This window comes from Crocodylus siamensis, chromosome 3 (genome assembly GCF_052110815.1).
Source record: "Crocodylus siamensis isolate JL-2025a chromosome 3, ASM5211081v1, whole genome shotgun sequence".
Taxonomy (NCBI): Eukaryota; Metazoa; Chordata; order Crocodylia; family Crocodylidae; genus Crocodylus; species Crocodylus siamensis.
In genome coordinates, this window is record NC_143397.1 from 70,718,260 (window position 1) to 70,743,444 (window position 25,185).

The 25,185-nt window shown below is 44.1% G+C and overlaps 1 protein-coding gene across 2 annotated transcripts in view; it reads left to right on the plus strand.

Moving 5' to 3' along the window:
- Positions 1 to 460: 460 nt before the first annotated feature.
- GRAMD2B (GRAM domain containing 2B) overlaps positions 461 to 25,185 on the plus strand; it is a 55,147-nt gene continuing 30,422 nt past the window's right edge. The window contains exon 1 of one of the 2 annotated variants that reach the window (XM_090038474.1): positions 461 to 792. In XM_090038474.1, the coding sequence (XP_089894600.1) occupies positions 707 to 792 (86 nt within the window). In that variant the 5' untranslated portion in view covers positions 461 to 706. The remainder of the gene's footprint in view (positions 793 to 25,185) is intronic. The other variant, XM_090038473.1, reaches the window with a different exon arrangement.

The following is a 25,185-nucleotide window of genomic DNA, read 5'->3' on the forward strand; positions in this document are numbered from 1 at the left end:
ACATTATCACAGTTACTATAGTGATATTAATAAAAAGAGCCGCACCGTGAATATCTTTACATCGATATTAACAATCATCGCGGACTCTTTGGAGAAACGAGGATTTAACAGGCCAGCCACTCGGCTCCCTTGTCACCTTCCTCATCCCCACATGAAACATTAAGTAGAACTTTTGTGTAAGCAACCAGGAGGCAGCGCCTTGGTGAGGCCAGAGCCTGCTTGAATAATTGAAGCAGTGTAACAGGCCAGCCCCAGCCCTGGTGTGATGTAAAGGAGAGCCATGCTGGGCTTTTCTTTTCCCCCCCCCCACTGTCCCCATGTCCTTACATCACATGCTCTCAAGGCACCTTCATTCCAATGAAGGCTCCAAGTGCCCAGCCCCAGTGAATCGCAGTTCAGATGTTTTCAGCTGCTCGGTAAAGTCGTTTCCTCTTCCCTGAAAGACTTGTTAAACAGGTTCCTTTTTTTTTTCTTTCTTTCTTTCTTTTTTCTTCCCCCGCCCCCCTTTCTCAAATGAACTGTGGGTTGGGAGGAAGGATGTTTCTTTCCTCCCTCCTTTTCCCCTCCCTCCTCGTCGCCTGATCGCGCAGCCCAGCTCTCGGCGCCGGTGGCAGCGAGCGGGCGGCTGAGCCCGCGCGGGGCGGGAGGGCGGGAGAGGCCGGGCCGGAGGAGGCGGAGGCGCGCGGCGGCAGGCCGCTGGCCGCGGATGGTGCTCATGACCCACCAACCCTGCGATGTGGAAGACCTGAGAGCTGCAAGGGCTGCCGGCAGGAAAGAAAGCAAGGGAGTCCTGTGAGTACCCGCGGAGTCTTCTCCATGCCTGTTGCATGCGGGTTGGTGGGGTGGATTCAGGCAGGATGTGAAAGAGAAGCTCCTGTGAGAGCCCTTCAGGGCGGCTTTGCACTCCGACTTCCATTGCTTTAAGCCCTTCAGGCTTCCCCCCACGCTGAAATGCCCTCGTACAGCTTGTACCCCCACCCTTCTCCCAGAAAAGTGACTAGGATGCGGTTTGAGACTTATAATGGTGTGAGCCTGAGACCATTCAAACTCATGTACGACTGCAACTGGACTGGACTGAACTTGTGGGGTTTGCATCAGGAAAAGTACCGTCCCCTCTTACAGCTTGTATATCCCTCCCCCACCACCACCTTGAAAAGTTACTAGGATGCAGTTTGGGGATTGTGATGATATGAGTCTGAGTTCATTCAAACTGCACTGGACTGGGCAAAAGTTGGGGGTTTTGCATCAGGAAAAGTTACTAGGATGCAGTTTGGGAACTATAATGATGCAAGTCTGAGACCATTCAAACTGCATGTGCGACGTATGGTTTGCATCAGGAAAAGTTACTAGGATGCAGTTTAGAAATTATAATGATGTGAGTCTGAAATGATTCAAACTACAGGTACAAAGTTCAGACTCAGATTGGACCGTACAGAACTTGTCTTGTGGGTTTTGCATCAACAAAAATACTGCTTACAAGAGCTTAGGAAGCCGGTTGGGGAACATAAAGCTAGAGTGAGAGATGTACATATGTCACTATAGTTCTCTCTGTCCAATTTTTTCCTTTCTTAACATCTAGGTTTATAGGTAGTGGGACACTTCAATAAAAAGCTATATTGTAGGAAGTCAGCCTGACTAAAGTACCAGTGGTGTTTTATCTCTGATGACTTGGATTCCTCACCTTGAAAACTTGCTAGGATGCAATTTGGGGATTGTAATGATATGCGCCTGAGACCATTCAAACTGCATGTATGAAGTTCAGACACAGATTGGACCTTACAGAACTTGTCTTGTGGATTTTGCATCAGCAAAAGTATTGCTGTTTCTTACAAGAGCTTAGGAAGCCAGTTAGGGAACATAAAGCTAGAGTGAGAGAGATACATGTATTTCACTAGAGTTCTCTCCAAATTTTTTCCTTTCCTTCTTAACATCTAGGCTTATAGGTAGTGGGACACTTCAACAAAAAGCTATATTGTAGAAAGTCAATGTTACTAAAGTACCAGTGGTGTGTTTATCTCTGACAAGTTTCTTCTTCCTTAACATTTTTTATGCTAATTTAATTCTGTCAAATTCAACTCCTTCTGAAGGGTTTGCACACATGCACATGCATGTGCACGCGCGCACACACACACACACACACACACAAGTAAATTCTTTATATAAGTAACTCTTGACTTTTGGAAAAATGACAGAATTATCTTAGTATGTGGTCAATGCTACAACTTCCCTGTTAGCTGCAAGGCCTAACATTTAATCTGTTTATGTTTTACTTTAATTACTTTATTTTCTTTATTTATGGCATGTCTACTCACCTGAAGGCTTCTCTCTAGATGCTTCATTTTATATTGGTGAAAAGAATTTCTTAGGGTAATATCTTTTCTTGGACTAGCTACGTAGTAGGATAAAATTAGAAAAGCTTTGGAGCGCAAGACGTTCTTTCTCAAGTCTGATCACAATGAGCCACAATGACTTCCTTTTAGAAAAAAAGTGAAACTTTTTTTTAAAAAAAATATAATGTGGGGGAGCATTTATACATGAGATCAGAAGAATTTTGTTCATCTTCAAAGGATCAATGGTTCTTTCAAATTAGGCCTTCACAATTCTCATTTCCAGAAGTGTATTTCACTGTTGGAAGGATAGGGGAACTGTGTTAAAAGTCTGTGACAGGGAAGGAATAGAAGACAGGAGAGACATAATATAAAATTGTCAAAAACTTCAAAACAGGCAGTCAAATATGACAACCTTCAATGAGACTGTTTAAGTACTTAATGGGAATTGTGTTCCAAACTTCACATTGAAAATGGACTTGAAGGAAAACTTTTATTTTAAATTAGTTTATGAGCAAAGTGACTCCCTAAAATTCAGGTAAAAGTTCAGTTTTTCTTATCTTGGCATTAATACTTCTCAATACTTCATGTTTTCATGAAGAAGACTACTGTTTTGGATGCTGTTTATACATTCCTCTTTCCATCCCACTATAGTAATTTTAATATAAACAGACTATATCCAAAATACCTTTGTATCTGTCTCTGTATCTCGTTTTGTGAAGCAGTCTTTGAGCCTTCAAGCTGAAAGACATTAAGAAATACAGTGCAAAAATTTGAAATCAGGTCCTTAAGAAAAATGTGAATTGTGGTACACTTGTACAACTCAAAGTACTGGAGGGGAGAGGGTTGCCCAAAGCAAATGCCACAAGACAAAGAGAGTTGAAACTCTTATTCAGGAGGATACGAGTTCAGAATTTTGCTTTACCTCTGGATTTGTCAAGTATAACCAGGAACAGTCATTTTCAAAGATGGAGGTGATCAAAACTCTTCCAATCTTTTTTAAAATCAATCGTGTCTGGAAAAACTAAAACCCTTCTTTGGTGCTCGTGTCCTGCCTTCTGAGCAGACTAGTCAGTCTGTCCAGTTTTCAGCCAGACTGAGCTGCCTTGTGCTGCATCAAGAGACAGGTCCCTAGAGCCAAGCAACCCTGCTGAAACTGTTCATTTACTCAGGTGAACAGCGCAGTAGAAAAACATTCATAGAACAAAAGAGCTGCCTGCCTGTACTGCTTGAAATCACCAGGGAGCAGGTAGTTGAGGATGTAGCTGTCATGTTGTATTGCCTGAATTTCCAGGAAGTAAGCAACAGGGGAAATTAAGCAACCCCTGCCCCCCCTCCAAAACAGCCTGTGTTTTTGGTTTTATGGGACTCTTGTCAAAATGTTGACTTGGTTCCAATCTGGAAACTGATTGTGTTTTGGAAGAGAGAAACTCCATTTCCTGGCCAGCTCTTGTTATAATCCAATAAATGGCTTCCAGGAAGACAGAGAACATAAGGCAGCTTTGTGATTCTCTTGAAAAGACCTTTCTGTAGAGATGCCTATGTTTTCAACCCTTGTATCCCTGATTGAAGAGGATGCATTTCCAGATTACTCACTACAGTGAAATAAGTTCCTTAGGGAGCACCAGGAATGCAAGGAGTTCACTCAGTTTTTTTTCTTACATGGTGCCAAAAAGAGGTATTTCCCATACAAATGAGAGCTAGTCTCTGACTGACTCCTGAATTCATTGACATCTTAAAATGTATGGCCTTAGTCTAGTGAGTAACTCCCATGTTAATGGATCCCTACAGAAGTCAGTGAAGGTTTTTAGAATGAAGGGTTTTGCCTGAATGCCTCTGAATACTACTGATTAAAGAAACTGCCCCTTGTGTTTTAATGCTATCATCTCATAAGAAAAATGAGGATGCATGATAAAAAGATGGACCCACTCGCACTGCATAGTACAAATCTAAGTATTGAGAGATTAAATGAAAGATACCAGGGAAATATTATTCTAGCTGTGGTCTGTTTTGCCTGTTTTTTTTTTTTAAATGTACAGTTCAAATGTGTGGTATTTGGAGGTGCTGAGATTTTTTTAAAGGAAACTTGGAAGGTTTAAATGAGAGCAACAAAGAGTACCGCCCATTGTTTGATTTCCGGGAATTACCTTGGAGTTAGACAATGCAAAAAAAACTTTTAACAGGAATCAGTGTTGCATTAATTGTAGAAATGTGTGTCTCAGAAATAAAGATCATAAACAGAACCTGTCATCAAAGAGTTTCATGTCTCCCAAAATGCCATAACATTGCCTTTTATTTGTTTCTACAAAATGATCCTCATGTCGCTTGATCATTCATCTTAAAACACAGCCAGATTGAATTCAACAGAGCTAGGAAAATACCCAGAAAGCTGTTCCTCTTCTACTGTATACATAACTGGGGTATTCGTCAGTCTCCTGGGGAATAGCCCCTATTACAGTGCTATCTGCACACTTCTTCTCAACTCTCCTGTGAGGTGGGCAAGTTTTTATTATCCGCATTATACATAGGGGGAAATTGAAACAGGGAATATTGTCCAGTTTTTTTTCCTTCAATCGATGTAGGACCCATGTGAAAAAGGAAGTGTGAACCCTTCTCTAACCACTTGGATATACTTTTATTATATCCTTCTGCTTAGCTAAAAGCAATCTTAATACAAACTTGCATTTTACCTTCTATCATTTTTTTACTACCTAAGTATAACAAGGTAATAAGTTGTAACAATACAAAAGGAGTAACTATGCTACTGTAGCTAATGAAGGATTCCAAGCAATATGTTGGTTTCTTTACAGTTAAAGTTATACAGTAACATGTGACTTTAAAAAAATACATCTTTCTGCATGTAGATATCTAAATCATGTTGTCAACTTGTGTGGATTTTCACTATGGAAAAATTGTGGGGGACAGGGAGAGCTAAATGCAGCTCTCTACCAGCTGCATCTACATGAGCAACAAACTGTACAGTTACTACTGCACAGTCATTTTGTACTTATTTAACCAAATACTAAATGACTGCACAGTAACTGGCATAATAGTGCAGTGCCATTGCCGCACGGTTTTATTGGGGGGGGGGTTGTTTGCTTTAGATGCTACTGCACAATAGCAACAAGCTTCTGTGCAGTAGCATTGCCATCACAATTCATGCCCAGGGACACTATGGCGCAGTAGGTCATTGTTACTTCAGCATAGTGTCTTGTGTAGACATGCCCTATGATTGTTGTAGCTCTTGCAGTGTGCTGGTTCTTTCCTCTTATGATAGTGACCTTTTTATTCAGCTCCTGCATTCATGGCTCTTCTTACTGACCTTTAGTTTGCATTGTTCCAGTACAGTGTAGCTATTGTGGGAGGTCATGGCCATGAAGGGCTCTGAATATTGGAGGCTTTCACCTGAATTCCATATTCATTTGGCAAGAGCGGGGAGTCAGCACACCAAAGTAGAAGCAACAGAAGCTTCTCTTGCCCCCTCCCCGTTCTCCCTTCTCCCTCCCCAGGGAATTGCAGATTTCCCTGCAATGGAAGTTTGGTTCAGCTAAACCAGTGTTTTTCAGCTGAAGCCAGGGGACAACAAAATAGCTGGTTGTCCCATTTTTAAAACTGAGACATTTCAGAAGCTTTGTTTTTAGGTGGGATTTTTCATCTAAAAACTGGCCTAAAGTTTAAAAAAAAACTATTTTCTTCTTTCATGCCATTGTAAAGTAGACAAATGTGTGCATATGTAGTGTTTTTAGTATTACACATCCATTTCTATTCACATTCCATTTTTACCTTTGAATAGATTGGTACCTAAGAACAGAAAATTTCCTTCTCGTGTGCCTTCTTACGGAAGTTCATTCAACAGAAATACTCTACCTGAAACTACCTTCTCTTATAAGAAAGAACTGCTGGCAGAGTCCCCTGGGGACCTTGACTTTTAGATTGTGAACCACAATAACCTGCAGTTGTGCAAGTTCAGTGTAGTTTTTAAAATGCATCCCTTTAAGTCAGGTAATGATTGAGGATGTCAGGAATGTGTGAAGCTTGGGGGAGAGAAGGGGTTGTCTTTACAGCAGTGAGCACCTGAATGGGATTGCAGATGTGGAAACTTTTATTAGTTAGGGTCAGCTTCTGACTTGTTGCTGTTTATCTCTGGGGAACCTAAAGTAAATGACAGCTGTATAAATGTGTGCATTCTGATGTCAAGCTTATTCTTAGGATGTCTCTAGGGAGCCTTAGTCTCCTTTCACACACACTTGACTTAAAGTCAGTGGAGTGCCTTTAAATTACACTGAGGACAAGTAAAACCGTGACTCGTAAATTATCATTGTTGTGTGTGTTTAGGCTAATACACACACATTGTTGTGTGTGTTTAGGCTAATATGTGGTTGTTTCTAGAATGAGTATGCTAGCATGGTATGGTTGGCATTAACTGGGACATTCTGTCTGTTAAGATTTGGCCAGCAAAAAGTCTGTAAACCTTAAAAAATTAGGAGGCCAGTATTAAAACTCGCAAGAGACTTGCACTTCTTTTCTTTGTGAGGACTGTAAGTTTATTTCTTGATACTGAAATAAAATATAAAATCTGTGTTTTTAACCAGAATAATTAAATCCAGCAGTATTTCAATAAATATTTATAATGCATATCATTAACTTTTCTGAATGCTGAAACACATTATTGTCAATGGACAAGTAGTCATGGGACTATAACAGGACTGTAGGAAACTGTCTGTGGTCAACTAACCTTCAGGTGACTGATAGCTAGAGGGAGAGATAGTTTGTGGTGGTTTTTTCCTTCTCCCCTTGAAACTATGTACCTTGGGGCAATGCAAGAGGAGCAGGTAACCTGAGGGTACTTACCATTGGTAGGAACTTGCTGTATAGTTGATATAGGCTGCTTTTGTTTTGTTTTGGCAGATACTGCAATTTAGTGCTTGCCTAGGTTAACTCTTCGTAGCTACACATTTTCATATGGGCTCTAGCCTCAGACCATCCATTATTTATTTGGGTTAGGCAAAGACTGTGCTTTTTAGAATAGTTGTGTTTAGTTCTATTGTGTGTATGTTTTATATACCAAACACATATTACAAGAGTTAGAACTGCAAATTCAGCACCCACAAGTTAAGGTGCCAAAATGTTTGTATGGATCAAAAGAAATTGCTGCATACATGTATACATGTGTTGCTACCCTCTAATTATATAATAGCATAGCCATATCTAGCCTCTAATTATATAACAGCATACCCTTTCCTTCCCTTCCTGTTTTTCCCCTCCCCCACACTGTACCCCTGCCTTCTACTGCACAGTCCCAGAAGTACAAAGCAGCCTACCAAAATCAGTCTTATTTCTGTAAGCGCACTTCTCATTAGTCTACTTAGACATGCTCTCATCACCAGAGTGCCCCATTGATGAGACTCTTAAGATGTTCCAAAACTTTTTATATAACCTCTACTCTTTAAGGCGTAGAGGGTCTCTGGCTGTCAGCTTTATAAGTACAGCTCTGACCTGATGAACCTTTAGGCCATGAGACCTATGTGTCTTTTTTATATCTGGGCCTCCCTTGACAATAGCAGAGGATTTTTACTCTTCCACCTTCCTCTGTCCCACCACCCACCCAACCCAAAAGAATGCTTCCATTCTGTGGCTGAAATAGCACTATGACTAAGCTTTGACAGATCATAATGTAAGCAGTTATTGGTGGACCAAACAGAAGATCTATACTAAATGGTTCTGAATTAAGTCATCAGGAGCAGAAGTGATGGAAACTGTGCGCGGCTTCTGAAGCCAATAGTGCAGCAGAATATGATACTGTCACCCTGTTTACTTAGCTCTTCCCATTCTCTTCCTGTACGTCCTTTCCCAGACAGATGAGTTGGCAGGGACTTGAAGAAGTATATATAAAATTCCTCAATTATGTAGGTATGTGTTACTGCCAGCCCTTTATACCAAGAGAGCTGTTGCTTGGCTTCACAATGTTCAAAGACTTTTTGTCCTTAACTTCCCAATGAGTCCAACCAATATTCTTCTGTCAAAAGCATAAATATAATCAAGTTTTCAACCAGAGCACTGTCTTCAAATGCTCCGTCATACAAAGCAGCTTCTCTCTGCCTCTGAAATTTTCAAAGAAAGAAGTTTTCAGGGAGCTTTTAAGGTAACTGCTGAGTCAAATGACAAAAGAAATACCTGCTGCTTGCTCTGAAAGCAAAAAGCCACAGGTCTCTACAAGTCTACCACCCTTCCACCATAGAAAAGGTATTCCATCAGGTGGGAACTGCCCATGTGGAATTACTGGAAACTAAAAACAACCTATGGACCCCACTACCTCCTTTTAAAATGCTACTGTGAAATGCCCAATGATGGGCTGATTGTTGTTTGATTTCTGGAGTTATGTGGTTGGAGAGTTAGGAAGCTGAAGAGGAAGGAAGAGTGAGGAACATGGAGCAGTGAGGGTAGCAAGGATTGTTAATATATGTACATATAAATGATCACCGTGCCTTGCCCATGTTCTCTGCCTTTCTGATTACTGAAGTGTAGTATTCCAGTTCATCTTCTTTTCACAGGAGATGGAGGTTTTTGTTATTGACTAACTTGTATGTAGCACACCTGAAAACGTTACCCTGGGATGAAGGAGACTGAGGTCTCTTCCAAAACAAGTATTGGCCAACAGCAGCATGGAGTCAGTGTTGCAGAAAATTGGAAGGTTACACCTTGAAGTTAAGAAACCCCATACCCATAATAGATCCTGCCCCTCCCTTGATCTCAATTATGTAAGGACTGAAATGGAGCTCATAAATAGTTGGACAACTTGTGTTGGTAGGCCTGATAGATGTCTGTCACTGTAGGTGTTTAATTTCTGCTCCCAAAATGATACCCTTCTCATAGATTTATGCTGGATGTCAAGGCTGTACCGAAGATCTCTGTAATGGTGTGATGTCACTCCTATGAAAAGTTCACATCTTCCTGTTCTTGGATAACATGATCGCATAATGATTGTCTTGCTGTGCTAAAAGCTGAGTGCTGGGTGACTTAACCAGACAATGGTTACATACTGAAAAAGCTCCCTCTTCCCTCAGTGACTGCACCATATTGAAGACCTACATTGTAGAGGCAGGCAAAAGACACGTTCCTGCCCTGAAATAGGTTTATCAAGATCCCAAGGTGAAGCGGAATTCCAAAGCCACAAATAATAATCTGGATCTGAAGAAAGAGACTTCACAGGATGTTACAATGACTTGCACTGAACTTCTAGATATGCATATCAGTGTTTCAGTCCTGGCCAATGTCCTTCTTTGTGGACTATCAACAGACTTTTATACTGAACCCAGGCTTCATATCCCATATTCTTTTAAGTGTACCAGATAGGAAGTGTCCACGAACCATCCTTAGATCCAGCCTCTCTTAGACACACTCCCACAGTAGAGACTTCCAATGTAAAATCCCTTTCTTTTTGACACAGGCCAGTAGCTTTGGGCCCCAGCCTAGTGCTCACCCCAATAACATAAACATGCCCTTCCCAGAGCTCCACTTTGTGTGCACAGTGAAGAATTAAACTAAGCTAGAGAGACATTACAACAGTTAAAGCAAGGGAATACACAGGCTTTGCAAGCTAACTTGTAAGCCAGGGATAGCACAGGAGTTAAGACTTCTGTGCAGAAATAATACAACCCTGCATGCAAAACTCCTCCCTCTCATGTCAGCACCACTTCAAAAGCCTTTACATTTTACTTAGTATCCTGAGACTCAGGACACCCCATCCCATTCCTCCTGCAAACAGCTGATTAGGAATGGACCAACTTGAGAAGAGCTAGCCCTTAAAGATCAGGTACAGGCATTACACTTTTACAATTATATGTGATCATAAACTAATGTATACCCATAACAGAAGTTTAGCGCACACAGACACTTAAAAATAGTCTAAGATTTGCCACTCCCACCAAAAGGCAAATGCATGTTCTGTTTGCTACTGATCTAAACTGAACCGCTTACAGAAAACTGTGTTACTTAAATCAATTTCACCTCAGGCTTTTTAAATGTCTGCACCTAGCCAAAGAATATAGGTCCCCCTTGGTAAGGTCAGCAACGTCAGATCTCTTCCTTGGTTCCAACTTCCCCTCTTCATTGTGTAAAATGAAAAAAATTAGTCCCCTTAGGACTGCAACAAATTTATTGTTCTTGGTAGAAACATTTGGAGGATCATCAAATTTAAAGACTCATGATTGCTGTCCCAATGTTAGGTGGTTTGGTTTGGTTTGGTAGGGGGAAGGTGCCTTAGGCAGTGAGGATTGGGTTAATTGTAAGAATTTCTTAAGCACTTTTTGGTTTTCCCACTCAAAGGCAACAGTGCAAAAGTGGAGATAAAAGTGCATTAATAACTGAAATTGGGTTCCAAAAACAAAATAGGATTTGCAGACAAATGTTAATAGATGTTAATAGTAACTTGTCACAACCAGTACTGATGGAGGGCAAGTCAAGGTAGTTTTGAACAAATCCTAGAGAAAAAAAGTTGCTATATAGCATATGAATGACCTGTGATGTACAGAAATGGGACTGAGAATGATAAGTTATCAGGTCAAACACTTGCAAACTATGACTGCAGCATTTTAAAAGGTCTAATATCCCAAGGCCCTGAAACATAAAATAAATCTTTCTTTTCATCTCCAGGATCCTAATTAAAAGTTCTGTTGCATATAGTAAAGACCCTGACTAATCCATGAGGTCTACAACCAGGGTGAGGGGCCAGCATTGCTCCAAAAAAAGAGTTCATATTTCTTTGTGGCTTGCCCAGATCAGCCTCTTTCTTTCTTTGGAAGTAGATATGTCAGGAGGCAAATTCACAAGTTCTGCAGCTCTGGGCTGTGAATGGGATAGAACAGGGAGAGAGAATACTTCATTATCTATTTTAGATTTTGGCCTTAATTTTCTGTCTTGCTGGGGTCATCTGATTCCAGCACTTTCCTGCCCAAGTACAGAGGGGCTGGACCCGGTGATCTGTAAGGTCCCTTCTAGCCCCTAACAACTATGAAAGTAATAGATGAACTAGAAGTACATGAGTTCTTAACCCCAATGTATGACCACGCTTTTCAGATGTATTCTTCAGTTATTCCCATATCTAAATATCTAAAGTATTTCCATGGAGGAAACTTACCCTGAACAGTACATTCTTTCTAGCACCAAAAATACCTGTTCATTATGAGATATTGTTGGTCCATTCAGCTTCACATTTTGTGTTGGGAGCTTGCTTTTTTCATTTTTTTAAGTTCTGACTCTACTGGAAGAAACACACTGGTAGCATTGGTGCTAATTCTCAAATATCTCATCTGCCTGATGACTCAAAGCAAAGAAAGGGATGTGGTTTTGAGGTACTTAAAAGAAGAATTAAGTGTAGTTAGTTTTGCCATTTTGATTAAACTAACTTTACATAAATTGCATACAACATAAGAATTACCTCTTTCCCCACACCCACACACGTATCTCCTCAAAGTGTCCCAGTGAGATTAGGTTACTAAATACCATTTAATCATCTCCTCATTAGTCATTTTGAATTTTATATATAAAAATATTTGCTTTAAAAGAAAGTTTGTAGGGCAAACTTGTTGATTCACTCTTGGTACAGGAAGTACTAACCTCTTTTGCATATTATGCATAGTAAACCTTCCTAGGACCTGCTTTTAAAAGAGCATGTACAATAAACCATTATTCTGATTCCTTATAACAGGTACTGCCATAATGATGTAATATTTCTTGCACAAATGTAGATAATCCTGGAAACTTGGCTTTCACAAAGGCTTTCAACATATGGAGTGTGTTACTTTGGGAAGCCTGCTTTCAGATACTAAGTAGTTTCCATTCATGAGACTAATCCTCACTTCCTTCAGTTGTTTACAGATCATGGAGTAGGCATCACCTTTGAAGTTGACCATAGAAGCTTGCATTGTTCCCAAGACTGGTAGCTGCCATGATTTCCACAATCCATGAATATTTGTCAGGTCAGACTGTAAAATGTATCTGACAATTTTTCTCTTTAATTTGGCTGAAAAGAACTGCTGTCAAAGCTGCTCAGAACCTTTTAATTGTCATCTTGACCCTGAATAAATCTTAGGGCAGTAATTTTTCTTTCCTACTCCCCGGTTCATTGTTTCCTAAATGAAAGTGGCATGGCCTAATGCTCTTGTATTGTGTTGTCTCCATATTTTTCCTCAGTAAGAACTGTGAGCATAATGCTCAGCTGCTTGTTCAAAACCAGGACAGGATCTTACAGACAAGAAATGTAAAAGAAACTTTCTGCCACAATACCAGATGTACCCAGGGATGGAAGAGAGTAAATCTGGGTCAGATAGTCAGCAGAATCTGGGCACTCTGGGGTAGAGACAGAAGTTGCACAGAAACCTGTAACAGAATGGGAATTCAGTGCACACAAACCAGTTTCAACATGTCTGAAACTGGTTGAAGATAAACTTGGTTGAATGTAGCATCAGACTTAACTGATTTAGGTCAAACTGGTTTATGAAACTTCTGTTCCAGACCCCTTCCTGGTTCAAGTTAAATCACAATTCCCCCAGCACGCTTTCCAGCCCTGTCCTGGTCTGTGCTATCTGCTCCAGCGGAGAAGGGCTGGGAAAGGTGGAGGCAAACCCCAGCTGGGGTCTGAAGCCTAGGAGGGGGGTTAAACTTCCCATCCCCAAAGTAGCTGTCCTGCCCTGCTAAAAACTTACTGGTGGCTGTGACGGTGGACTACAAATCCCAGAAGCACCTGGAAGCAGGAAGAAGTGATGAGCAGCCCTGCTGTTGTGATTCTGGACTGAAATTCCCAGAGACCTCAGGGACAGCAAGAAGAGGAAGCCAACACATAGCCCATGCTGGCTATGTGCCAGAGCCATAGTTTAGTGCTCCCTAGCTTTTGACCTGAACCACTGCAGGTATGTGGCTGCATTTCCTGAATCAAAAATGAATGTCAGTTCAGTTGTTTCTCAATTTTAATCTCTGCATCTTAGACTAATTTGCAAAGACTGAATTGATTAGGCCTTGGGCTTTTTGACTGTCTGTACTTAGCCTTGTTTTTGAACCTTGCAGTCCTAGCAGGAAGTCCTAACCAGGAAGTTCAGAGTACAGAAGAGATTTGTGTCCCCTGGAGTAGATGCCAGAACTGGAAATAGCTGGAAAGAGTAAAGAGCCAACATGGCTTCCTGGTCTGATCTGTTTTGTAACTTTTTTTTAAATTTTTTTTTTATAAATATCTGTTTATTTAATAACACAAGGAGTTTTTTTAGTTTTTTTCCTCTGGAACATGATCAGTGTCTGTGCTTGACTAGACAGGGAGCACTGCCTGTTAATAATAGATGGTACTTAGAAGAGAGAATTTACATGCTTGCTAATGATGTCCACAATGTCATGATGATCTTGCTGATGTCTGGAGGATAGCATAGTGTGATACTTGACCTGAATATTACATAAACTGTTAGCCATTGAACTAAAAGTAAAACAATACGATAACAACTTATTTCTGTCTTTTTGTGTTTTTCATTTCTCCTAATGACTAGACAGTTTTTTTCCATTTAATGCACTGATTATTTTTTAAAATGTAATCTTTTAAACAACAGAAATTTCATTAATGAAAGTATATAGTGTTCTTAATAAAATGCTTGCTGTAAAACAGCATGTATCACTACTCTAGAAGCAAGAGTAACTTGAGTACTTCAATCAACCCTCCACAAAAAAATAATGCTTTTTTTTCCCAAAAGAAAGAAAAAACTACCAATACTTTGAGTAGCAGATCGGTGCCAAATGACACACAACATTTATGCCCCACGAGCAGTTTGATTTACTAAAATGGGCATATAGTGCATGTTCTATATGTCTGTCCAGAAAGTCAGTCATAGACCTAGCATGCTTTCAGGCTTCTGAATACCTACCTTGGTTTGCTACATGGAACATAACTTTTCTGCTGTGGTGTACACCCAGAGTGAGGGAGGGGGCAGAGGTAGGGACAGGCACTGCCCAGCCAGGGTGGAGGGGATGCTTGTTGGGGGGGTGGGGGTGGCTCCCACCACTGCTTGCACCCCGGGAGGGTGGGGGTGTGTGACCCAGATCTGCGTGGGGGGGGAGATGGGTTGCAGCTGGGGCTGAAGCCAGGCCTGCACCGGGTTCTTCTTGCCAGGGTCTGGGCTTGGGGTAGGTGCTGCAGAGGGGCCTGCAGTCACCCCAAATTTTGCTGTAGCTCCCTCCCAGTGCTGCCACCGCCTGCCTGCCTGGCACAACCCCGACTCCACCTGACTCCTCCCATGCACCAGGAAGAGCTGGGGTTGCACTGGGCAGGCAGGCAGCAGCATTGGGAGGGAGCTACAGTGAAATTTGGGGTGGCTGCAGCCTCCTTCATAGCCCCTGCCCTGACCCCAGCCCCTGGCGAGAAGAGCCCAATGCAGCCCGCAGCTGCAGCCTCCTTGCCCTGCCCTGCCCTGCCCTGCTCAGATCCAGGGGCACACGCCACCCTCCCCCCCCAACAAGTGCCCTGCCCCACCCTGGCTGGGCAACGCCTGCCCCTGCCCCCTCCATCACCATGGGGGGAGGGGAGGGTTCATCTGCCCCCTCCCCATGCCCCTTCCCTCCCCTCTTCCCTTTCACCACAGCTGACTTACCAGAAGGAGGCAGCTCTCCATGCTAAATCAGATGGGTATCAGCTGATATGCCTACTTAACCACTGGATATTGGTATCGGCCCCAAAAATCTCTATCAGTGCACCCCTTTGCCAAAGCACAATGCCAGGATTTCTCCCATTATGAAAACAATTCTCCCATTATGAAAACAACTCACTTACCAAATCTAACACAATGGAGAGTGAATCTCTAGTAATGCTTAGATATTTTGCCTCCAGATAACATTTTTGTTTAAACACATTCCTCCTCTGCCCTTTAAATGCTGACTATCGTTTTATGGATTTCCAGTGTTAGAAGTGGCTTACCTGCTTCCATGTGGATTTATTAGCTTGTAAATTGTTCTCTTACTACCTCCTATATCAGTCACATTTACAGAGAAAACTGTTTTTGGGGCTTTGTTTAGACCTTTTCAAACTTCTCTACTCAGTATGAAAAGTACATGAAGCAATAGGCTGAAAAAAAATTCTGATTCACCTAGCATTTAATGCTTTCTTGAAATGTCCAAAAGTTTGCATCAAGCCCAGTTATCTCCACCTCTGACTGGAAAGATTGCACGAGGCTGTTCCTATCATGTTCCATGTGTGGAGAGGTTGTCAGCTCTCCCTGTTGCAGCTAAGGCCATAGCCCACCTTCCCCTCCCCCACATGTCCCATTTCCTAGGTCCAATTGGACTCTTTCTTTGACTCTAGTTTAATCTTGCCAGGTCTAAACCTAATCTTTGCCTGAATGGAATTGGGTAAGGGGTTATTATTCTATACAGCAGCTTACTCATTATTCTGTTAACATCCTTCTGTGCTTTCTACCACTTTTGATTCTTTTTGCAACCCCTGTTGGCTTAACTCTTAAAACAAGTAATCTTAATTCCACATACTGAGGCATGTGCCCTATTCATTTAAAAAAATGTAGTACAGATATCTTCTCAGCGTGCCACATCAACCAATGAAGACATTGATCAGGTCAGATAAACCACAAGTCACTGACCTAGGAGATCAGGCTTTTCCATTAAACTTCCTTATATTGCTCTTGTGAGTAAGTGCTTAGCTCAGTAGATTCAATGATGCCACTTGGAAAATGCCTTCACCTGTTTCTTGATTACAGAAAAATAATAAGATCAAATCTTCTATTGCAAAGAACTTGGAGGGTATGTACAGACATTTGGGGAGCTTAGGCCATCCAATTTAACTTAGTTTGCTCATGTGCAAGCCTTACGCTTCAATTTCTAGTTAGGGTCAATCTAAGCGGGAACTGTACAGAACTTCCAGGAAGATTAGATCAATCAAAAATGGGTAACCCAATCTAATTTTAACTGTGCCTTGGAAGTTCACTAAGTTAGATTTGGGTAGGGCTAGACTGATCTAACTGAACTTCTAAACACATTCCCAGTGTAGGCCCATGGCTAGACAGTCCAGCTACTGGCTCCAGCCCTGGGGATGTGCTTCCTATTCCCACTGCCCCCAGCACCAAGCTATTTTAGCATCCCTCCCACCCATCCCAAGCTTGCCAAACCCTATCAGATCCCACCAACCTGCCTGCCCTTCCCACTACCCCAATTTACCTTAGATCAGGAGCCAATCTAACCTCCTGAACTGCTAGCTGTAACAAAGACTGCAACAAGTCAGAGTATTTGTGACCCCACAGATTCCTATTTGAAGTCTCTGGGTTTATCCTGTGAATTATGTGTAGGTGTTTGCACACCTAACAGTGTTAATATTGTTCAGCTCCCTTTAAAGTATCTCACAGCACCCCAGAGGCTGCAACACACTGGTTGAGAATCCCCGGTTTAGATATTGAAAAGACTGGGGAGTAGGCTGACAGTTCCAGGCATAGACTGTCTTTAGAGGAAGTGTTGCATCAAAGCCAACATGATCACACTCAGACTGAAGCAACATGCTTCTTGGCTTCGTAAAACAGCAAAGTTATCTTCTAAACCTTCCAATCAAAACTAGTTAAGCAGTAACAGAAGTGAACAAATAGCCACTTTGGGGTTTCAAAATAGCCCACTTCAACTTCTTGCATGTGTTGGGGAAATAAATACCTAACTAGGTAACAGGCTATTTAAAAAAAGCAGGCAGCTGATTAGATGCAATCTGTTGTGGCTTTTCACTTTGCAGACCTGCTAACTAGGTTACTTGGTCCCCTTGATGTTTGAGGGCATCTTTTGCAACAGCAATGAGAGATCTGCTTTCTGTTTAAGCATAAAGAAATCTGGGAGGAAAGTAGTCACTGTCTGATATTGGCAAGCCTACAAAATTATAGCTCTCCACGCTTCTCTCACGCACCATATGCATGCCTAAGTGTAGAGGGATTATTGTGTGTTGACAATGATAAAATATAATAGGAAGAGTTCCTATAACTATAACTTTCTATTAGCAAGTCAATCATCTTTAAAGTAGCTTGATTTTGAACTTCTTTATCTCTGAAAAATTCTATTGTAACAAATTCAGTGCAGCTTTTACATCATAGGTTATCAACAGGTCTGAATGGGTGAAGTTTAGTGCCTAATCAACCTAACTTTTTAAAGGTCAGAAGAAACTTTCTGTAACACAAAGTCCTTGGTTTACTAATCTGTCTTGGGCTTGTTGTGTTGATACCTTGTAGAAGAGATCAAGTTTCCATGACTTTTTAAAATGTCCTGGCTAATGCAGTATGTCTGTATACATCAGAGGGACACAAGGTCCTCTGCTATTTGTTAAAGTTTCTCTGTGCTATTTTTCAGTATGAGAGAAATTGAAATTCTTCAGCTCCATTTATCGAGGTGTTTTGTTATACATGACAAAAAACCGTTTTCCGAATGTTCATGGTTCAGCTTCTTTTTAAGATGTCAGTGAACATGAAACACTTCCATTTGAAGAGCAAATTCACTTTAAAAAAGTTTCCCTTTGCACTGTACCAAACCTAGAATTGGTTGTTTGGTTTGTGTGAGATGATACAAAACCCTAATACAGCTAGCAAATCTGCATGCTAATATGTATGCAAAATGCAGTGTCATGTTGAGGCTTTTTGGTGTTTCTTCTTGATATCTGTAAATATAGCTTGCTTGGTGTAGGAGAACCATGTCTACTATAATGGTGAGTATAACATTTAAAAATCTGTATGGTCTTCTCACCTTGAGTGAAATCTTCAAATGAGTGAAAGCTACAAATATGTTATATATTCAGATATGAAAACAAGGGAAACTTTGAATTGTTAAATGTTGCAGAGCATGAACTTTATGACGTTTTTGAGGTCACAAATAGTGTGTCTGCAAGGTATAGTATGGCCTGTTGGCCTAACTGTACTGCAAACAATTCTCAGCTTTGAGAAGCAGAGCTCATTAGTCTAAGTACAGTGACATTTGGCTCTACAGCTAGCACATACAGAGCAAGCTTTAGTATCTCTGCACCTTACTGCCTTGCACACTGTATACTCAGCACATGAACTAATCTATGGCCAGCTAGCTTGGGGTATCTCTGCACTGCATACTGCTATGGGTATGTATCCATGCTGGTTCCAAACAGAAATGCTGTGGGGTTTTTTTCTTTTGCGTGCCTGTAGTATTTCCTTAGGGCTAGGGACAGACTTTCAAAAGCTGGAGCCTGATTTGATTCGACCATGGCAGGTTAGACTAATCTGCCTAGGCTGAACCAGTTTGTAACAGGAAAAACATTCTCTCTGGACTGAGGCAATGCAGGCACATGCCTGCAGTTACTCGGGCCAGGAGCTGGTGGGGGACACTAGAGCATGCCCTCAGTTGCAGGGAAGTATGCGGGGGAGGAATGGTCAGGCTGGGCTGAACTGGCCAGAGAGGGATTTAATTCCTCCCTCTATGCCACTGGTAGGGACCCAAGTGGGGTCTGCCGAGCGTTCCCCCTCACTGCTGCAGCAGCGGGGCACCATGGTCCCTGAGGCAGAGGGATGCAGAGAGACTTAGTCTCCGATCTATCCCTACTGACAGCTGGGTCTGCCTGCCCTCACCACCATGCTGCCTGCCTGAGAATAGGTCCCTTGCAGTCCCCTCCACTGGACAATGGAGAAGGAAGGAATAACCCCTGTCCCTGCCCCACCCTCCCCCTCCAAGGGGCCCTGTCAGCCAACGTCTAGCCATGCCCCCTCCCTGTGGCTGCAGCAGGACGGGGCAGGGCCCATGTTGGGGGAAACAGCCCCAATCATAATGTGGGGGATTGTGAGCCCCTTCCTGGCAGGGGTACTGCGCTGCAGGGCTAGCAGAGCTGTAGCGGGCTGTGCGTGGCAGCACCAGCGTCCCAAGCAGGCCAGAGCCTTGCAAGCCCCCCACAGTGCTGCCACGCTCTGCAGAGCCGCCCCCGCCAGGAAGGGGCTCATTGTCTGGGAAGCTGTGATGGGCTGCTGCCCATCGCAGGCATTCACCACTTGCCATTTCAGCTCAGGGCAAGCTGCCTCCCGGCAAGAGGGGGCTTATTCAGCAGCTGACACTACAGTGAGTTCTGCCCAGCCTGGCCACAAGCGCTGCTCAGCTTGTGCTCAGAGCCAGTGGCTGAATAAGCCCCCTCTCGCCCCCACTGCTGCAGAAGCAAGGGGGGAGCACCCGGCAGACCCAGATCAGGTCCCTGCCGAGTGGGATGGGGGGAGGGAATTAAACCCCTCCCTGGCCAGACCCCCACCCCTGCCTGTCCCTGCTTTGGCTGGGGAGTAGAGGGGTGGAGCCAGCCTGGCTAGGCTGGAGCAGAGAGCCCAGCCCAGAGAGCATGCTAACCTAAACCAGCAAGGGGTCTGGGACAGGCATTGTATAAACTGGTTTGAGCCAAATCAATTAAGTCTGGTACTACATTCTACCCAATTTATCTCAAACCAGTTTCAGCCATTTTGAAACTGTTTTATGTGCACTGAAAATCCATTCTGTTACAGGTTTAAACTAGTTTCTGATCACTTAAACTGGTCTATGTGTAATGTCCGTCCCTAGCTCTTAGAAGATCAGTTCTGCAAGAAAATTCTACTGGATATCTAGGTCTGCGGTTAGTTGCAAAGATTTTGGCTTTTAGCAACCTGGCAACTATAGGTTTGTGTGACCAATGTGGGATTTGTGCTTATCACATGAGCTAAGTTAACGGGAACAGTGGAGTGGGTGGAGGATGCCATACCTGCACATACTATTGTCTAACCACAGATGTAGCCAGGAATGCTCATGCATGTTTGCAGTGATAGAATCTCTCTATTTACACATCTACACTTCAGTAAGCTTCACCTACTTTTGGGTTAAGGACATAAATTACACATAAACAAGTATAAGGTATAAGAAACCAGTGGTTCCCATCTTCAAAAAAGGGAGGAAGGAGGACCCAGGAAACAATAGGCCAGTTAGTCTTACCTCGATCCTAGGCAAGCTGTTTGAGAAAATTATTCTGGCACACATCCAGGAGGGGCCAGCAGAGGACTGCATGCTTAGGGGCAACCAACATAGGTTCATCAGTGGCAGGTCCTGTCAGACCAACCTGGTGGCCTTTTACAATCAGATCACCAGATCATTAGATGCAGAGGTAGCAGTAGACATAGTCTTTCTGGACTTCCGGAAGGCTTTCAACACTGTCTCTCACCCCGTTCTCATTAAGAAACTGGGGGGCTGTGGTGTAGACACCCACACAGTCAAATGGGTCGCCATCTGGCTGGAGGGCCGCACCCAGAGAGTGGTGGTGGATGGGTAATTTTCGACCTAGAGGGATGTGGGCAGTGGGGTTCCGCAGGGCTCGGTCCTCGGGCCCACACTGTTCAACATCTTCATCAGTGATTCGGACGAGGGGGTAAAAAGCACCCCGTTCAAATTTGCTGATGACACTAGGATGTGGGCACACTAGAAGGAAGCAACAGGCTACAATCAGACCTAGACAGGTTACAAGGGTGGGCGGATGAGAATAGGATGGGATTCAGCACAGACAAGTGCAAGGTGATGCACCTGGGGAGGCACAACCGGCACCATACCTACAGGTTGGGGAACTCCCCTCTTGTCAGCACGGAGGCGGAAAAGGATCTTGAAGTCATCATTGACTCCAAGATGAACATGGGCCACCAGTGTGGGGAGGCAGTTAGGAAGGCCAACCGCACCTTGTCATGCATCCACAGATGCATCTCGAGCAGGTCCAAAGAGGTGATGCTCCCCCTCTATGCGGCACTGGTCAGGCCGCAGCTGGAGTACTGAGTCCAGTTCTGGGCGCCACACTTCAAGAGGGATGTGGACAGCATGGAGAGGGTCCAGAGGAGGGCCACTCGCATGATCAGGGGACAGCAGGGCAGGCCCTATGAGGAGAGGCTCTGTTCAGCCTTGACAAGAGAAGGCTAAGGGGGGATCTCGTGGCCTGTTATAAACTAGTCAGGGGGGATCAGCAGGCATTGGGGGAGTCACTGTTCCCCCGAGCACCGCCAGGAGTGACCAGGAATAACAGTCACAAGCTGGCAGAGGGTAGGTTTAGGTTAGATATCAGGAGGCGCTACTTCACGGTCAGGGCGGCTAGGGTCTGGAACCAACTTCCAAGAGAAGTGGTGCAGGCTCCTACCCTGGGGGTGTTTAAGAGGAGGTTAGATGAACACCTTGCTGGGGTCGTTTGACCCCAGTACTCTTTCCTGCGGGTCGGACTAGATGATCTGCTCAGGTCTCTTCCGACCCTAGAAACTATAAAACTATGAAATCTGTAACACAACAGAAGTTCAGCCCACATAAACCACTTTCACAATGGCCAGAACTAGTTTAGAATTAATCTGGATGAATGTAGTATCAGACTTAACTGATTTAGGTTTATTGAACTTCTGTCCCATATCCCCTCCAAATTCAAATTAACTCAGTCCCCCAGCATCCCAGGATGCTTTGCAACACCCCTGCAAACCCCCCCACCCCACCCCAAAGAGTGGGCAGTCTAACCTTGGTCTAAACTGTCTGCTCCAGCCAAGCAGGGAGACATGCTCCCCTAGCTTCTGGCCTGAGCCCCTGCAGGCATGTGGCTGCATTTTTGGAATCAAAAGTGAACATCTGTTCAGTTGCTTATCAATTTGATCTATGCAGCTTAGACTAACCTACAAATATTGAATCAATTCAGCCTCTGGCTTTTTAACTGTCTGTACTTAGCTGGAGATGAGGCTGGGCTCTTTGAGGTACAGCAGACATAGGAAATGAATGAGATGAGCTGAACCCCCAGCTCATCCTTCAGACCTCCCAAAGCAAAGCAATAAGAATAAATTTCCTCTCACAGTCCCTCAGTCCCCAGAAAGGTTCCTCTACTGCCCTGTGACAGCAACAGACAGGTATGCCAGCGATAACAGGGAAATGATGAGCCCACAGACTGTAAAGACCTTGGAATGGATGCAAGAATTGCTATGAGTAGAGAAGACAAGGGGCTGAATGGCAGCTGTGGAAGAGTTTCACAAGTCCTAACTATGTAGGTAAGGAATGAATAATTTAAAGGCACTAGGGAAGTTGGGAATAACTGCAAGGGGAGGAGAAAATGAAACGTGAGAATAAGAATTTAGCTTCATTGGCAGTTACAGGGGAAGGAGGAGATAATAAATGGTATGAAAAAGGTGGTATGAGTATATACATTTTTACATGTATATCACACACATAGGGAGGTCTTCCAGTTTATCTTACTGTTGACGTGCATAAGAAAACAGAACTGCACAAAATTGCACAATGTCGTATTGTATCTCATTTTTCCACCCTGGGTTTCCTCCCTTTTTGTGGTTGCTCACTCAAACAAATGTCTCCCTTTGCAATGACATTTAAGAGTATCCAAGACAGATTACTGTTAGGTGATCCAGGCCAACCTAGACAGGCTCAGAAAATGGGTGGATGAAAACCTGATGGCATTCAACACTGAAAAATGCAAGGTACTCCACTTGCCTGCCTGTACACTAATGCCAGGAGCGTGGGTAACAAGCAGGAGGAGCTCGTCCTCCTGCTCAGTGCAAAGAATTATGACATCATTGGGATAACAGAGACCTGGTGGGACTCCACCCATGACTGGACCACGGGTATAGAGGGAGGGATCGTGTTGACAAAAGGGGCAGGGGTGTAGCGCTCTATGTGAAGGAAAGCTACATGTCCCTGCAAGCTGATGTTGGCGACCAGCATGGACAGCTAGAGACCCTCTGGGTAAAAATTCGTGGGGAATACGGCACAGGGGACACAACGGTGGGAGTCTACTACAGACCTCCCACTCAAAGTCCTGAGCTTGACCAGGAGTTCGCCCGGGAACTGACTGAGGCCGCTTGCTCCAGGACCTTGGTTGTCACGGGTGACTTCAATTACCCGGACATCTCATGGGAAGGTCACTCAGCAAAATCCGAGTGGTTGCAAAGTTTTCTCTCGTGCGTAGATGACCTCTACCTGACTCAAGAAGTCTACGGGCCAACGAAAGGCAAAGCGCTGCTTGACCTGGTACTGGCTACGGGGGACGACCTAATCGGCGACCTAGTGATCAATGGGAAGCTGGGTGACAGCGACCACGAGCTGATCACCTTCACCATCCACCGTAAAGCTGGCAAGGCAGTCAGCAACACAGAAGTCCTTGACTTCAGAAAAGCCGACTTTGACAAGCTCAGGAGGCTTGTCGGTCAGGCCCTCAGGGACCATGACCCCAGGGAGATGGGAGTTCAAGAAGAGTGGTTGCTTCTCAGGGAAGCGATCCTCAATGCACAAGCTAAATCTATTCCAACACGGAGGAAAGGCAGCAAGAAGGCACAGCAGCCCTCCTGGCTCTCCAGGGACCTAGTGGACCTTCTGTGGCTAAAAAGGAAACCCTTCAAAGGATGGAAGACAGGATTCACCTCCAAGGAGGATTATTCTGCGCTGGTCCGGTCCTGCAGGGAGCAAACCAGGAAAGCCAAGGCTGCAACTGAACTCCAACTAGCTTCAAGCATCAAGGACAACAAAAAGTCCTTTTTCAGATATGTGGGGAGCCGGAGGAAAAGCAAGGGCAATGTTGGACCCCTGCTAAACCAGATGGGGCAACTGACAACTGATGCCCAGGAAAAAGCCAACCTATTAAATAGGTACTTTGTGTCAGTCTTTCATCAGTCCCATGGGACGCCTATGCCTGCTATGGGACAGGGAGATCCGGGTGATGGGGAACCCCTACCCTCCATAAATGCTGACCTCGTGAAGGAACACCTTGAGAAGCTGGATACCTTCAAGTCAGCCGGCCCTGACAATCTGCACCCCAGGGTACTCAAGGAGCTGGCAAGGGTCATAGCCCAGCCCCTGGCACGGATCTTTGAAAACTCCTGGCGCTGTGGTGTAGTGCCCGAAGACTGGAAGAAGGGTAATGTGGTGCCGATCTTCAAGAAAGGGAGGAGAGTGGATCTGGCTAACTACAGGCCCATTAGCCTGACTTCTATCCTGGGGAAGATCTTAGAAAAGTTTATTAAGGAGGCCATCCTTGATGGACTGGCCCAGGCTAACATTCTAAGGGATAGCCAGCACGGGTTTGTTGCAGGTAGGTCTTGTTTGACTTAAAAAAAGCTTTTGATCTGGTATCCCATGATCACCTCTTGGCCAAACTAGCCAGTTGTGGCCTTGGCTCCACCATGATCCGCTGGCTGGGAAACTGGCTCCGTGGTCGGACCCAGAGGGTTGTAATTGATGGCAGTCACTCATCATGGTGCCCTGTGACCAGTGGGGTCCCTCAAGGCTCTGTCCTGGGACCCATACTGTTCAACATCTTCATTAATGATGTGGACATTGGAGTCAGGAGTGGACTGGCCAAGTTCGCCAATGACACCAAACTTTGGGGCAAAGCATCCACGCCAGAAGATAGGCGGGTGATCCAGGCTGACCTGGACAAGCTCAGCAAATGGGCAGATGAGAACCTGATGGCGTTTAACACCGAAAAATGCAAGGTTCTCCACCTTGGGAGGAAAAACCTGCAACTTCCTTATAGGCTCGGCAGTGCTACGTTGGATAGCACTACAGAAGAAAGAGACTTGGGGGTCATCATTGACCACAAGATGAACATGAGCCTGCAATGCGATGCTGCAGCTAGTAAAGCGACCAAAACGCTGGCTTGCATCCATAGATGCTTCTCGAGCAAATCCCGGGACGTCATTCTCCCCTTGTACTCGGCCTTGGTGAGGCTGCAGCTGGAGTACTGCGTCCAGTTTGGGCCCCACAATTCAAAAAGGATGTGGAGAAGCTTGAGAGAGTCCAGAGGAGAGCCACGTACCTGATCAGAGGTCAGGAAAACAGATCTTACGGTGACAGGCTGAGAGCCATGGGACTC